At 44.5% G+C, this 17,005-nt stretch overlaps 1 protein-coding gene across 6 annotated transcripts in view; it reads left to right on the top strand.

The window, feature by feature from the left end:
- The window catches only part of GFRA1 (GDNF family receptor alpha 1), a 234,978-nt gene that overhangs the window by 169,700 nt on the left and 48,273 nt on the right, over positions 1–17,005 (top strand). For all 6 annotated transcript variants that reach the window (XM_002756616.6, XM_009010334.5, XM_035269210.3 and 3 more), the window contains 2 exons: positions 11,201–11,310; positions 14,350–14,484. In XM_002756616.6, coding sequence (XP_002756662.3) covers positions 11,201–11,310; positions 14,350–14,484 — 245 coding nt within the window. The remainder of the gene's footprint in view (positions 1–11,200; positions 11,311–14,349; positions 14,485–17,005) is intronic.

Below are 17,005 nucleotides of genomic sequence, written 5' to 3'. Positions count from 1 at the left end.
TCATGACTTTCCTGAACACATGCAGACCTTGAACAAGTGGATCAATGCCCTAGGACAAAGCATTTCATATTAATCCAGCATAGTCATCTCTCCCTAGGACTTCATAAGATCTCAGGGTCCAGAGAAGAGCAGAAGACACCAGCTGTGATGAGGTACTGTTCATCTAGGAATCAGGAATAGTTGTCAACAGGTGCTAATGTGCCAGGTACATTTAACCCTACGGGAAACATTTTGAGGGACTTACTATCATTTGACCTGAGTATATTAGGTGTGTTAGGCCATTCTTGCATTGCTATAAAGAAATACCTGAGGCTGGGTAATTTATAAAGAAAAGGGGTTTATTTGGCTCATGGTTCTGCAGATTGTATGGGAAGTGTGATGCTGGCATGTGCTCAGTTTCTGCAGAGGCCTCAGGAAGCTTATATTCATGGCAGAAGGCAAAGGGGGGTGCCAGTGTTTCACATGGCAAGAGCCAGAGCAAGAGAGAGAGTGGAGGAAGAGGTGCCACACACTTTCAAATAACTTATCTCCTGAGAACACTATCATGAGGACAGCACCAAGCCATGAGGGATCTGCCTCTGTGACCCAGACACGTCCCACCAGGCCCCACCTCCAACACTGGAAGTTCCATTTCAGCATGAGATTTCGAGGGGACATTTAAACCATATCAGGTGGTGAAAGATGGAAGACAGGAAGGAGTGGATTTCTTGGAGAGGCTTAAAGTGTTCCTCATGCAGACATGTCACATGGTCAGAGCAGAAGCAAGAGAAAGTGGAGGGAGATGCCACACACTATTTAAGGACCAGATCTCACAGAAACCCAGTCACTATCCAAGAGGATGGTTCTAAGCCATTCATGAGATGTCTGTCCCCATGATCCAGTCACCTCCTATCAGGCCCCACCTCCAGCATTGGGGATTACACTTCAGTGTGAGATTTGGGTGGGTACACACATCCAAACGATATCACTGGGCTTCAGAGAAGTTAAGATACTTGCCCAGAATGTCATGGCTAGTAAGCAGTTGAACTGAAATTTAAGGCCTAGGTTGTCTTCAGGTTCTGTATTAAAAACCCTTGCCGTGTACCGCTTTTTAGTAGTTTAGTTTTCTATTACTGCTATAACAAATTACCACAAACTTGGTGGCTTTAAACAACACACATTTATTCTCTTACAGACTCATGTAGGATCAGAAGTCCGACACGGGTCTCACTGGGCTGAAATCAAGGTGTCAGCAGGGCTGAGTTTTTTTCTGCAGACTGCAGGGGAGAATCCATTTCTTTGCCTTTCCCCATTCAGGCTCTTGGCCCCTTCCTCATTCAGGCTCTTGGCCCCTTCCTCCATTTTCAGAACCAGCAAAGGCCAGTTGAGTCTCATACCACATCATTATGACACCATTCACCTGCCTCCCTCTTTCACTTTTAGAGACTCTTATGATTCTGCTGGTCCTACCAGGAAAATCCAGGATACTCTCCCTACCTCATGACCATAATTCTGCAAAATCCATTTTGGTATGTATAGTAATGGTCTCAGGTTCCAGGAATTCAGGTCTGGATGTCTTTGAGAGCCTACCCAAAGGTAGGCATTCTGCCTGCCACAAGCAGTTTTTCTTCTGAGGATCTATCTTCTTCTTCTCTCTTTTTTTTTTTTTTAGATGGAGTCTTGCTCTGTCACCCAGGCTGTGGTACAGTGACACAATCTCGGCTCACAGCATCCTCCACCACCCAGATTCAAGCTATTCCCCTGCCTCAGCCTCCTGAGCAGCTGGGACTACAGGTGCACACCACCATGCCTGGCTAATTTTTTTGTATTTTTATTAGAGATGGGGTTTCACCATGTTGGCCAGGATAGTCTCTGTCTCCTGACCTCATGATCTGCCTGCCTCGGCCTCCCAAATTAATTTGGGGGTATCATGAGCTAGTTGTAAAACTGGTTATCTTAACTCCCTTCCCAGTAGTTGCTGGAAATCTCCAAATATGTAGGTTTCATCCTGTCAGGGGCATGTGTGCATTTTGTACTAGCTGAACCACTGCCTCTAGCTTACCTTTCTATGGCCCCTAATTCTCTCACTAATTTTTATGTTTATTCTGCTGCCTCACAGTTACATCTGAATGCACTTCAAAATTCCTTCTGAAGATAGGGTGTGTATAAATAAGTAAATGACGCCATGGTGGGTGACCTTTGCTGCCCAGGGTTCCTGAGCAGTTGACCAAGAACTTCTTAGAGTTCCAGGATAAATGCCAGGCAACTTCAGGCATTTACTCCTGAAGATGGAGGTGGTACCAAATTCTGCATGAAGTAAGCTCACACTGTGTTGGTCTTGAGTTTTAAGGTGTGGTTCTACTGATGAAAGATTGGTTGAACATCTTAGATTTGTATTTCTCCTTGTGGCCAAAAGCCACAAAACTGATTTCTAAAGTTTGCCTGCAGAAATATAAAAGACTTGGCCGGGCGCGGTGGCTCAAGCCTGTAATCCCAGCACTTTGGGAGGCCGAGGCGGGTGGATCACGAGGTCAAGAGATAGAGACCATCCTGGTCAACATGGTGAAACCCTGTCTCTACTCAAAATACAAAAAATTAGCTGGGCATGGTGGTGCGTGCCTGTAATCCCAGCTACTCGGGAGGCTGAGGCAGGAGAATTGCCTGAACCCAGGAGGCGGAGGTTGCGGTGAGCCGAGATTGTGCCATTGCACTCCAGCCTGGGTGACAAGAGCGAAACTCCGTCTCCAAAAAAAAAAAAGAAATATAAAAGACTTATTGGATAAGGTTTACTCTTAAAGAGTTTTAACATATTTGTCACCTGCAGTTATCCCAGCAGACAACTATTGAATATCTGAGCACTTTATGATCATTTCATCATCCAGAAAACTTTCAGTTTCTTTTTTTCTTCAATTTCTTCCCTTAAAAACATGTACCACCAAAGCTGAAGCTAGGTTTTCTGCATGAATAGTATGGGTAGCATAGTATGGGTAATATAAAACAAATGGATTCTACTTGTGCAGCACAGGGTTGTTTGAGATCTTTCTGTGCTCTCATTACTACTTAGAGTTTGCTTATACCATGATCATCAGTTTGCACATTGGGAGAAATAGGCTGAGGATTCCCGGCCAAAGGCAGCTCAGGGACATCTGATCTGAGGCTGCTGAAAACCTCTTCAAGGTTGGAATGGATTTTCTTGCGTGACTTGCCTTTCATGCATTTCTACCATGACTTGCCTTTCAAATTTGCCAGGTAGAGAGTACCTGTCAAGCCCTGTCAACTGCTCTGTCGATGTTGACTGATATCTGTCAAAGTTCATAGAAGGTGGCTTTGGGAGGGATGCCAAAATTAATCAGATGCCAACCTAGATGTTCCTCAGGGGGCTACTGAAATCAGAAAAGCTAAGGAAGCATCACCTCTGTGCCTTATAGCCTGCTTTCACTAAACCATCAACCTGCAGAGATACCCAAGGCAGGACACAGGGACTGAATCAATGAGGGATTCCATCTGCATCGCCGGAACTCCTTTCTTAGTTGCTGAAGCTTTGCCAGAGCCCCTGTGAGTCAGGCTCAGAGTGCAGTGATGGCAGCCTCCATGGCCCATGTGCTGGGCAAAAAAAAACTGCAAGGAGAACCCTCACAGCCAAGAGCTGCCCAGGAGCCTGGCCAAAGAGCCAGAGGAGCAACAGTGATCCGGGAAGCCCCAGGTATCAGGATAAGGCTGAGCAGGGATTTGAGGGGAACAGGAATTGATCTGTACATGGCCACAGGGACCTTCCTGTCGCAGGAAACAGAGACATTAGGAAAGGCTTGAAGGCTGCTTGGACCTTATGGTACCATTTCTCACCAACATGTGGCCACAGTCTTGCTAAATTACTGTGAGCACATCAGTTGGCCAGGCTTTAATAATCACACTACCAGTGGGAACCTGCATTAAGGAGCTGATGAATGCAAGATGTGCAGAGCTTTGCACGTCTGCACCTGGGGCATGTGGACCTACCCCAGGGCCTTTGTGTCTCCACACTGAGTCCCAGGCAGGGGGAGAATCTTGGCTCAGCTCCCCAGCTTTGCAGCCTGCTCCTAGGCAAATACTAGGCATTTGCTCCAGGAAGCCAGATGCACAGCGCAGAGAGCAACAGCGACACAAAATAACACCCCCTGCAAAATGTATTTAATATGGGCCCTGGTTTCCTGAAGGATGCTTTCCAGATGTGTGTTACAGCAGACTGCGGGACAATAGGGGCTAAGGTAATTTTCTAAAAACAGAAAGAGGAAAAATCTGTTTTGTGTCACTATACCAGACAATTACCATTCCAGTGTTCTAGCTTTGTCATTCCTGGTCTAATATTAGCAGCATGTTTTTCTAATTGTTTTTGTTCTGCAAAAGGTATTAGCAGTTTAAGAAACTTAATGATACGTAGTCAATTTAAAAATATATCTTTTTCCTCTAAGTCTCTGAGAAAAAGTAGCTTTCCTAAAAGTGCTTTATTTTATGAGGTCACATAATGGAGAGGCTTTAAGTAACACCACGGATTCCTGGCTTCAGACTTCTCACATTTGTTTTGGTCAAAGTTGATGCCTTTAGTTACATAGATGTAGACTGTCTAAGTATGTAATATAAGGGCCAACAAAAGATAGACTGAGACACAGTGTGTGTTTCTCTATATTGAGCTTGTTGTGTGTATTTGCAGTAAAGGCTGAACATTAGAATGAACCAGGAATTGGAGAGAATATATAAAGTGATAGAAGAAAAATTTTATTGGGCAACTGGCATATTCTGGGTTCTGGGTGAGGAGCTTTATGTAATTGTCATTTAAGTCTCACAGCAGCCATTTAAAGTGCCTGTACATAGAATCTGATATGGCACCATAGCACTGGTGCCATTTTCCAGGTAAGGAAACTGAGACGTGGAGAAGTTGAATAATTTGCTAAGATGTAAGAGGCTGTGTGAAAAGTGGAGCTGAGATTAGAAACAAGATTGTGTCACTCCCAAGCCTGTGTACCTTCTTATCTATCACACATTCTTTCCTCTAACCGACCCACTGAGAAAGCTTTCAGAAACTAAATGGTTTGAACTGAAAGCCAAGACTTTGAAGCTGTAATGTCCACGTTGGGTTTAAAGAAGAACGCCAGTGACTTACACAAGCAGATCGATACGGGGATCCTGTCCTAGAGTTCTGGGTTTCTACTGAGTGGTGGATGTGGTTTGGCTGTGTCCCCACCCAAATCTCATCTTAAATTGTAGCTTCCATAATTCCCATGTGTTGTGGGAGGGACCCAGTGGGAGATAATTGAGTCACGGAGGCAGTTCCCCCATACTGTTCTCATGGTAGTGACTAAATCTCCTGAAATCTGATAGTTTTATAGTGGGAAACCCCTTTTGCTTGGTTCTCATCCTCTCGTGCCTGCCACTGTATAAGCTGTGCCTTTTGCCTTCTGCCATGATTGTGAGACCTCCCCACAGGCCATGTGGAACTGTGAATGCATTAAACCTCTTTTTCTTTGTAAATTACCCAGTCTCAGGTATGTCTTTATCAGCAGCATAAAAATGGACTAATACAGTGGTGAAGCCCTGCAGTGCTGTGCGGTCCTTGGTGGGGTGCAACAGACTCCTTTATAAAGAGGGGCCTAATTCACTGAAAGACTTACTACCCTCTTATCCCATCTGCATCCTCTGGCCCCTGCTGTGCTCCTGCAATACATTCAACATGCCTGCCACATCTCTAAAGCCAGTGGAATGTTAGAACAATGTCGACACTGGTGGCAGGGGAAAGTAAGCATACACTTGATGACTATAATACAATCCCGGAGAAGTCAGCCCTCACACTTCTCCCCTCCAGAGCCATTATGGGTAATCTGCAGTTTCTGTTCCAGTGAATGCCATCTGTGACCACCTGCCATGTGACTCTTGAGCAAGGGTTAACCTTTTTGGTCCTCAGCTGTCTTATATGTGAGATGAGGGATCCACTAGAAAAATCTTGTTCTCAAGACTCGAAGGAAACCAAATGTCTTGACACTGAAATCATGAGTAACGGTAGGATGGAATATGGGTAAGAATAATAATGCTATGAAAACAAGTGGGTTTTCCACCCCTCTGTGCTGCTTTGAGGATCCCACAGACCGTATTTCTGAGGTGGAAGGGAAAGCTAGGAGCTTAAATATGAAGCAGCCCACTGAGGAACTTTGATTCATTAGTGTCGGAGCCTGGATACCATTCAAGATCTTACAATTCTCAGTCCAGGGCTCAATTCCACCAACCACATGGCTTGTATCCAAGTATGGGATTTGTTCTGGAAGAACATTTAGAGGATTATGATAATCCAGGATGAGTTAAATTGGGCATTACTGGTATGTTTTTACCTGTTTTCCATAACGCTACTTTCCTAAAACTGTTGCAGAGAAAGTAGTAAATAATTTCCCCCCCACTGTCAGAAGACCATCTGCTGTTTGAGACAAGTCTCCTGGATATTATTATTATAATTTTTTTATTTCCAGTTAGCAGCGTGTTTCCTTTAATATGATGCTTTCTGCATAATGAGCTCTGATTGTTTTCCTACGGCCATCTTGGTATTTTGTCTGCCTTTTCCTTTCTTTAAGGTTGGAGATTTTCTCTTACTGATAGTGATACATTTCTACATTAGTACCTATTCATTTCCTTTTCATTTTCTCAGAGAAAAACAATCAGAGCTCATCATTGCTGTCGTTATGGAGATTTCATGTGTTCAGAAGAAATCCAGTTGAGGAGTTTCTTTGTTAATCCCATACTGGACATTTAAGCTTTCTTGTTTGGATCCCAGCAGCCCAAGCAGGGAAGCTGTTGACACTGATTACAGTGTGATTCATAAACCAGGGCAGGCAGGGGGAAGTGTATGCAAAAGGAGCTGTCCTGGGGCCCTGGAGCTGTGCATACAGTAGGTGCTCAGGCAGCAGCTGGTGACTGGACAGAAGAGGCAGCCAGAACTCTAAAAACATGCTAGCATCTTGGCTGTCCACAGCATCATGAACTGAACACAGCCACCGCCAACCTCACTATCTTCCTGGCAAACTTGTTCTCACCCATCTTTCCCACCAGGGCCCCACTGTCTGTCCTTGTCCCAATTCCGTTCTCCCCATCCTGTCTGAAGTCTTGACTTTCATTCTATTGATATCCGCATCTCCGAGCATCTTCCTTTCTTTCTCCTCTTCCGGCCCTCGGTTCTTTGCCCTGGTTCATGGCTGCGGTCTTGTGGGGAACCATCCCTTCCCCTCCTCGCCACTTTCTTGCTCTTCCCATTGCTGCTGGAATAGTGAGACCACAGAATAGGTCTGAAGCATATCTTTGCTGAACAATGGTGAAATCGAAGAGTCTTCCTAATATGCAAATCTGATGATGTTATTTCTTGGCTTAAAATCCCTCAGTCGCTCCCCCTGCTTTTAAGATAAAAATACAAACCCTTGGATCATTCAAAGACTTTTCAAGACTTCATCAGCATCTTTTCCCATCACTACCCATTTGCATCTTGTGGCCTGGCCATGCTGCATGAGTGACCAGTGACATTCCAGATGATGCATCTGTTAAAGGTAGCAGTGGAGAATGCTGTCTGGCTCTGGCATCAGATTGAATGTGGTTATGTTCCAACTCCATCACAGAGCTCTACAACCTACAGGGATTTACAGCCTCAGTTTCCTCATCTGTAAAATGGGCCTGTTAGTATCATCTAATAAGGTTATTGTGAGAATCCAGTGTGTGAATACATGTCAAGTAGTTAAATCAATACCTGCCATGTACAAATACTTTGTAGTTGTTATGCTGGTCTTACTATGGGTGTGATTACTTTACCCTTTGCTGCTTCCTTCTGTCTGGAATACCCTGTTACACCTTTACCTGACAAAGCCTACCCATCCTTCAAGCTTCAGTCCCAATATCATAGCCTCTTGGAAACTAGCTTTTGCTGCTGTGTAATAGTAAAACTTTAAGTGGTAGAGTCAGAATGTATGGCTTTAAATCTTCATTCTGCTACTGTTTTATTCTAATCTACCCTCACTAATCCTTGGTTTCCTTGTCTGTAGAATTAAGATAATAAAATAATAATATCTGTTATTTTGCTGTCATAAAAGAGTAAAAGTTTATAAAAGTATAATATGTACTCAACACTTCATTCATGTTTGGTCTTGTTTTCGTTAGCAGTCATTCATTCTTGCCTTTTATCGAGAACAAAGCACTGTATCATAACAATCTTTTTACTTGTATTTCTTGGCATCCAGATTGTGTGTTATATAAGTTCAAAGACAGGGTCTTTTTCATCATTATATCATGGCACTTGACACATCAGTCAGTGGGATGGACAGGAATCCAGCTGTTTTGTCAATACAAGGGACCATTTGCATGCATAACTTTAGGATATGTTAGAGGATTGTGATGGTAGGAGAAGAAGAGGATGTTGGGAAGGAAGGATGTCTCAGTGGGATGGGGTAGTGGAGCTGTTTTCTTTCTTTGGAAAATACTGAAGACCAGAGGTTAATTGCAACTGCCCCATTTCATTTGGCACAAGAGTGATTGGGGATGGGAGAGGAAGCCTGTCTCGGAAGGGCTGGGACGTACCTGAAGACATGATGCATGCTTTATCAGTGGGATTTACTAACATCATACTGGTTCTTAAATAGAGTTGTGCAGTAAATGTTTAACAACCAGTTCTCCAAGAACAACACAAAGCCCTGATTTATAGTGTTTGCTGATTACTGTGGTGTCAATACCCCCACCATGGCCACTTTCAAGCCACCACTGCAATGTTATTAACGAACCTGCAAAATTCCTGAAACTGAACCAATTCACCCGTGATGAGCTGGCCCCAACATAGCACTGCATAAACTTCTTACTTCAGTGTTTCCATCTGTAACACGTGAATCCTATAATGTTAGCATCCTGTCTCCAAGTATAGCTGCCAGGGAGAGGTGGTCAAATGTGATAAAACCTGGAAATGTCAGTGTTTTAACAATGCCACGTGCACTCACCCTTACACTGAAACTCTCTTCCCATCCACTGGCTGTGTGACATAGGGCCAGGATATGTACAAATGATCTCTCAAAAAGCAGTCTGTCCAGAGTTCTGCTCAAAGCAGTATATTTCGTTTTATCCTCCCAATCGGGGCTATGCTTTCTGCAGCAGACTGACTCAATTAGCCTTTCATTCCAGAGTCCAATTGTCAGTCAATTCTGAGGTTGTTAAGCAAAATGAGTCTGGTGGCATTAGTCTCTCACTGAAGGACAGTAATCCTCATCACAGTTGTTGTTCAGTTAATAGTCTGCTGGAGAGTCTGTGAGAAACGGGAGCTGTGGAGATGGAGCGACCTTTCTTCCATCTCTGGGGGACAGGCTGGGAGTGTGGGGCTGCCAGGTCAGAGAGCTATTCAGCAGCCAGGTTGCGTGCACAACCAGAGCCCCAGCTGCCTGAACCTGCAGTTGGCCTTTGCAAAGTTAGAAACCCAGTGCCACTAGATCATTAACTTTCATGACCAGGAAAATTCTTTTGAAATTAACACTCAGTCCAAGCTGGATGCCATTGGAGCCAGTTGAGTAAGCCCGAGCCATCTTTAGGGATTTCCTCTGAAAAATAAATCCTTTAACCAGGCTACAGAAAATAGTCAGGTTTTATATCTTTCAGTGTGTTCAATTAAAGTCAGGAAACACCAGCGAGGCACGGACTGTGGTTGCCACTCAGGCGCGCACACATTCACACGCCGTAGCTACATTCGGGATTTTACCAATACACTTAGCTTCAGCACATGGCCTTGCTTGGGGAGCCTTATACAGGGGCTCTCTGAGGAACGCAGGTGCTGTACAAAGAAAATAAAGCAGACTTCCAGCATCTGCACCAGGGATTCACAGAGCCAGGCCCCCAGAACATAGAGAGCACACAAAATGGGCTCAGAGAGGGAAGCTTGAGCAAGCCTTGTTTACAAGGGTTCAAGGAGAGAACCAACCCCACACGAACATGCCTTTGCAGCGTACTGCAGACTTGGATTAATTTCATCAGGCCTTTGAATGTTTGAATGCCCTTTCCAGTTAAAATTGCAGGAGAGGGATGCATAACACACTTCCTGTGGGCCTCTTAGAAACCTTTGTGATCCCCATGCATCCTACCTATCTTGGTTCCACCAAACCAAGCTTGTTTGTATCAAAAAGTGTGCCAAGAAAATACAGTCTCTTAGGTGGAAAGAAGTAAAACAGCTCTGGCTGTGTTGACAGCCAGCTCTGAGGTGAGCTAAAGACAGAAGAAAACTGAGACAGCCTCTCATTGTCTCCCATAATCGCCAGATAATTTAAATTATCGTGAAGTCCATTGTGTTCTTCCATAGAAACAGAGCAGTTGTCTGCCAAGATGACCTCAGAGGTGGCCCAGCTCTCATTCAGGATTTCTCCAACAATATCCTCTTCAGACTAAAAAACAGCCAGTTGGCCACAAAGAGCCCTCTTCCTCCCCACACCAGCATGTCTGTGGCTTCGGCCCCTTCTGGGCCTCTGCATCTTCACTGCCACCAGGGCTTCTGGGTGGACTGCACTGGCCCCTGGAGAGATTCCTGCGTGCAGTCAGCTGCCACATCTTGCAGTGGCCCCTCCAGGCACAGCTTTGACCACAGGCGCACCCACCCAGAGCAAGCCTCTCTGTCCCTCTTGCCTTCCCCTTCAGTTCCCCAAAGGCAGACTGCTCCTCACTGCCACTCAGCTGGAATAAATCACTACCCCCTGGGCTGGTGGATGAGAGGTGACTTACAAGACAGAAACATACATTCACAAAGCCAGTAGGAATTACAGGAGCAGATGGGCTGTAGGATCCTATTTTGATGCCAGGGACATGTTTCTGTATAAAGTAAATATTTTCCCAGTGTGGCTCTCCGGTGAGTGTGTGAAGCATATTTCTTAAAGATGCAAATAAGTCTAGTCAGAAATAAATATTGAATGGAAACTTCAAAGCCTCTAGATTCCTCCAGTTAGAGGCCCTGAAGACTTCTCTCTGAATTAGCAAAGACGCACAGGTGGGCGAGGTCTGGGGGAAGGGACATTTGGGGGTTGCACGAGAAAGGATGCCAACAGTTCCATAGCTCACGTTTTCTGTACATTTTGTTGGGTGTGTGTGTGTGTGTGTGTGCAGAAAAAGGCATATCAAAGGAATAAAGGAAACTTGTCTGTCCAGAGGTTTAGGATGTTTTAAAGCACATTTCCACCCCTCGCCTTGTTTCCTATTGTAGATCTCGCCTTGCGGATTTTTTTACCAACTGCCAGCCAGAGTCAAGGTCTGTCAGCAGCTGTCTAAAGGAAAACTACGCTGACTGCCTCCTCGCCTACTCGGGGCTTATTGGTAAGGAGAAGCAGAATGGGAGTGCGGTTTGCAAATACCCGCGCTCTTTCCATTGCAGCCTGCTGATGTCTGCAGAAGTGAAAATCTCCCAGTAACCTCTGGGCCGGGGTTTGAATGTTAAATCCTTGAGCACATGCCTGTAAAAGAAAAATGAAGAAGTAGAAAAGAAAAAAAAATGGGATAATGGATGCGTGAAAGGCAGAGGCAGGAAGCAGGGATTATTAAGGAGCAGGGAGACTGCAAGTGTGCAGACAGGCAAGGCGTCTCAGTTGGGAAACTGACCACGTAGAACAAAAGCAGAGAGAATAAAAGCTTGGTTATGGAAGAAGAAAGCAAGTCAAACAAAGTTAATTGAATTAGGGAACTTTGGAAAAAGGGAAGTCATTCAGGCTCAAAAAGGCTGTTTCCCAGAAATGGCCCTTTAGAAAGAAAAACCCTAAATACTGGGGTCCTGCTTGCCATTAATGGTCTTGGTAATTCAACTCCCAGTGTGCAGAGGGTGATTTAGGCTACTTTTTTTTTTTCCTGAAAACAGACATAGCAGAAACATTATTTTCTGTCTGTGAAGACCCGAGGCTTTAGAAGAACCATGTTCTCAGCATTCAGAGCAGTGTGATTACACATGACCCCCATGAGAGTCAGAAGGGAAGAGGACTTGGACCCCTGGATGCACGGGGCCAGCAGGGGGAAAGACAGGCATCCCAGGTACCAGGGACAGCAGAAACCTTGGTGGCAGGGCTCATCTCCACTGGCATTTGAGAAGGAACACGCAGTGAAGCCTGTGGAAGGGTGAGGAAAATCACAGTTGTCAGAAGCACAGTGGCTCAGCCAGGGTGTGTGTTCCTGCCAGCTGTCTGTGTCAGGGTCATATACGTCACCAGCAGGAAGAACCTCCCCCTGAGAACGATAGCACAGACTATGTTGTTTGTCACCAGAGCATCTTCAGCAGGTGGCTCTGGGAAAATAAACAATGGTACTTAATTCAGGGACAGCACAGGTTCCTGGCACACTCTTTACTCCCAAGCTACCTACCCTCCCTGGGTAATAGCTTTCCCCAGGTCTCTGAGTATTTTCTATTTTTATCAATCGGGCCAATGAGAGTACCTTTCTTAAGCCAGTACTCCAAACTTACATTCGCTCCTTTTCCCAAGTAAGTTAATCTCTGCTAGGGATTACTTATCAACTATGCAATTGCAGAAATCACAATAGTCAAGGCATTCTTATGTAAAAAGTGTTTTAAAAATACAGAGAAGCTCACAGAAGAAAACGTTAAATATTTCCTCTGGCTGCATCTGCTAACAGTGTCTACATCTTATGGATGTAAGATGTAATAGGTGGTCAGTAATCCACAGGATGTATTTGGTTCACAAACAGAAAAGCAGTTTTTTTTCCAAGCTCCTTGGAGTCAACAGATGTAGTCCCTGTTAACACTTCAGTCAGTGTTCTTCCCAGGTGTACCTGGTCCTCAACCCCTTTCGGAGGGGACAAGGCCAGGTACTGCCAGCATTTCTGTGAAGTTATTCCTAGGCTGGCAAACACGTACACACCCAAGGATGATGAATGGAGGACCCAATGGCAGAGGCAGTGCATTGCATAGACCAAAATGTATTTGTCTGTTGGGTCTGCATCTCTCTCTCCAACTTCTTTCTGGACAAGGCGTATTCCTACTTCTTCCATATCTGTCAGGAGCCCGCCATGGCACCAGGCATCCAATGGCCTTAAACTCCTCCTTTAGTGCTTAGGATGCCCATTCCCTTCTCAACCAAAGTTAGGAATCCCCTCTATGCAATAGGTTAAAATGTTCATCCCAAGCTATAATGTGATATTGCAATATTATTTAGTTTAAGTCAGTAAAGAATATAGGGCAAAGACAGTATGCCCTTGACTCAGAGAAGTTTAGAACAAATATATATATATTTGAGATGGAGTCTCGCTCTGTCACCAGGATGGAATGCAGTGGTGCGATCTTGGCTCACTGCAACCTCCTCCTCCTGGGTTCAAGAGATTCTCCTGCCTCAGCCTCCCCAGTAGCTGGGACTACAGGTATGTGCTACCACACCCAGATAATTTTAGTATTTTTAAATAGAGACAGGCTTTCACCATGTTGGCCAGGAGGGTCTCCATCTCTTGACCTCATAATCCACCTGCCTCAGCTTTCCAAAGTGCTGGCATTACAGGCTTGAGCCACCACGCCCAGCCCAAAATTATTTTTCTGTTTGTGATCCAAATACATCCTGCAGACTTATTACTTCTTATGCCCAGAAAATATTTAAAAACAAAAGCCTTCTTGTCATCAGTGGGCGTTGTCTGGTGTCAGCCAGCCAGGAGAAGCCATTTGGTTTGGATTAAGTATAAATGCTTTGGGTGTTTGTGCCAGTTTAGAACTCATCAGAAATATCACAACCCACAAGATGTAGGCAGGAGGGACCACCCAGCATTTCTTTGAGTACCATTGAGAGTCCACAGGCAATACTCTAGGAGCTGTTGGCTTAGGGAATTTCCTTGAAGATTTTATTTAAATCAGTTGAGAAGACCCCATATAGACATATATACACACTCAGGGTGCAGGGTAACTGCTAGAAAGCTTTGAGCTTCCCTATGCCACTCTAAAGAAACCATTTCCTTCCGGGGGAAGTGGATTCAAAGCCCTAAACAAAATGTTTCAAGGTATGTAAAACCAGTTCTGTTTATGAAGATTAATGACATTTTCAAGACAATGCAAGGGATTTGGCAACTCCTGTGTTCTCTAAGTTAATTCTTTCCTACTCTACGACATCCACACCATTTGTGCAGGAGAGAATACCCTAAGTGCAGCTCAAGAAGTTTTGTTACAATTTTTAAAGTAAACGTGTAAATTACTTTATGTGCTCAAGATAAATTGCTGAGAAAATGCACTGCTTAACATAATTTCCCACTCTGCAAACACAATGTTTGTAATTATGCACGGTGCAGCCACCATCAGAGGAATACTGGTTTCCTTTTAGGCTACGGAAGAGTATCATTGTACAACAATAAAATGCCTTGTTTTTATTCTTTTAGGCACAGTCATGACCCCCAACTACATAGACTCCAGTAGCCTCAGTGTGGCCCCATGGTGTGACTGCAGCAACAGTGGGAATGACCTAGAAGAGTGCTTAAAATTTTTGAATTTCTTCAAGGACAACACATGTCTCAGTGAGTTTTTAACAGATAAGAAACAAACGAGCAAACACGTTTTCCTCGCTGAGCTCCAGCTGTACCTCTCGTTTCTTGTGTCTGCTTCCTCTGTCTGTCTTTTTCCCTTTCTTCTTAGTCACCGATGGTAAATCCAGTTCCTTTTGTGGCCACCCCATGTAATGCAGCAGGGAACCTAGGAAGTGATGAACTGGGTGCTGCCAAGACTGTGAATCCAAGGGCCTGAGAGAGCAAGAGACTCAAATAACTGAGGGTACATTATGTGGGAAAGAACACTTCTACCCTCAGATCAAATTTTGATCTTGGCAGCCAGCAGAGAGTCTGTTCCAAAGGTTCTTGAAACCTGGGCAGAATATACAATGCGAGAAGCTCAGACAAATTAGATGGGGATAGGCCTCCAAGGACTCTCTGAGAAAAATTAGAATGTTAACATCAATAGCCCCTTGGATGCTCCGGGCTGGCTCAGAGGAGAAGCAACAATTCTTGAGTGGGATAAACTGGCAATGCAGGCAGGAGGCTCAGGATGCCCGTTATCTCTGGAGGCAAGATAAGCACTGGGGAAGAGGGAGGGGGGGCTCCTGCTTGGAAGCAGAATCAGTTCTTATTGCAGTGTCCTTTAGGCAGTTTGGAAACACATTTCCCAAAGGAACAGGGATAGAGAGAAATGGACGGATGTGAACAATGGGCATTCATCAAACTCCAAAAGCACAGTGCCAGGACTCACGTATATCCACACTGATGCGCACTCCCTAGGTGACGATCCAGCTGAGATACTTGAAAATTTCAACCCACTCTTGTAACACCCACCATTTATTGGGTATCTTCTGTGTGCTCAAACTCACTCTACAGCTTGAGTGAGTTTGAACAGAATGTAAAATATACATTCTAATTGACAGTAATCTTCACAAGAATCCTCATAGACATAGGTGGTTTTATTCTGCCATATGGGTGAGTAAAGCCTGGTAATTCACACAGGCCGTGCACCCCAGAATTAGGATCTGAAGTGCAAATCCTTTTGCAGCCCTTGTGTCCTAAGGGCTTTGTTCACCCTGATGTTGAAGGGCCTGTGGGTTGAGAACATAGGCCTGTAGTTCAGGAACCAGGTCAGTCTGACTTCCTGATGCGAGGGGTGGGCTAAGTTTCTAGGAATCAAGGCTCAGCCACCCACCCCTCTGAGAGTCCTGCCTTCAAGTGGCAGTTTCTCCATGATGCTTGGCCGGCAGCTAATAACTTACTATGCACACACATACACAAAAGCTTTTGAGGGTTACTCTAAAATTTCCTCATCATTTCCTTTGTTGAAAGGAAAAATCTAAGTTATTTGCTTACTAGGCACTTCAAATAATGTGGCTGTAGTCAATTGGTTTGGTCCTCTTAAAAATAAAACAAGCTTTTGGATTCTTAAGTGAAATTCGCCCCCATGAAAGTAGTTTCAAGTATGGAGACATTCACTAAGATATTGGGGCATACCAAGGAATCACAACTTGGACCTTTTGTTTGGTCTTGACTGAATGTGTGTGCGTGTGTGTGTGTGTGTGTGTGTGTGTGCGCGCGCGCGCGCGCATGTGTATTTCCTCTTTTTCACATCCTGCAGTCTTCTGGCAGAATGCAAGTTTTAACTAAGATAAAGCAATGACAATGGAGGACAGTGTAAGAAAAGATTTTGCTCACACTGGCTGGACAACTTCTCCCTCACAGAGAAATTAAAGTTGTTCCTGCTTTATAACCTTTTTGGTGAAGGAGAGTCATCTGGGTATCTCACTGGTAATGACTCTTCAATAAAAATAAATGCACTTGGTCTGCATCAGGGACCAAAGCCAACCAGAATTTTTCACAGTCATTCCATTTCCACTGTGACTAGATGGGACACAGAGTCCCAAAGACTCAGGGCCATCAGTTCAATCTCTTGCAACTAGAAGGAATTGCAATTTGTAGATCCCAGCCCAAATGTAGAAACTTAATTCTGCTGGCTTTAGATTAAGCCAAACCTCTCCCAAATTCCTCAATCAGGAACACAACTCTAGCCAATTGTTTATTTCTAGTTTGGAAGAGGAAACAGTTGTTTTCAAGCCACGTGCATGACAGATGTATGGGGAAGAAACAAATGGGATGGAGGTGAGGTTAGATATCAGTGGCCTTCACTCACGTCTTTATTCAGATGACACCTTCACCAGAAGGGCCTTCCTGGATCAGTTTATCTAGGTACCAACTCCTTTCCCCACTCAGTGCTTCTGGTGCTCGCTCGCTTCATTTTCTCCAGCCATTTCTCACTACCTAATCAATTATATATTTCACTTATTTACCTGCAAAACCAGAATGTGACCTGCATGAAGACATGAACTTTTATCTTTTGTTGCTGTTATTGTTCACTACTATGTGCCCTATGCATAGTTCAGTGCCTGGCACTTAGTAGATATTCTATTAACATTTGAATGAATGAATGAATGAATGAGCAACTGAACAACTGAACCACTGCTGTGGCAAGGCAAGCATACTGGGAAAGCACAGGTAGTTGCAACAA

This window comes from Callithrix jacchus, chromosome 12 (genome assembly GCF_049354715.1).
Source record: "Callithrix jacchus isolate 240 chromosome 12, calJac240_pri, whole genome shotgun sequence".
NCBI classification, from domain to species: Eukaryota; Metazoa; Chordata; class Mammalia; order Primates; family Cebidae; genus Callithrix; species Callithrix jacchus.
Note: the sequence above shows the minus strand (reverse complement) of the source record. Positions and strands in the feature narration are given on the sequence as shown.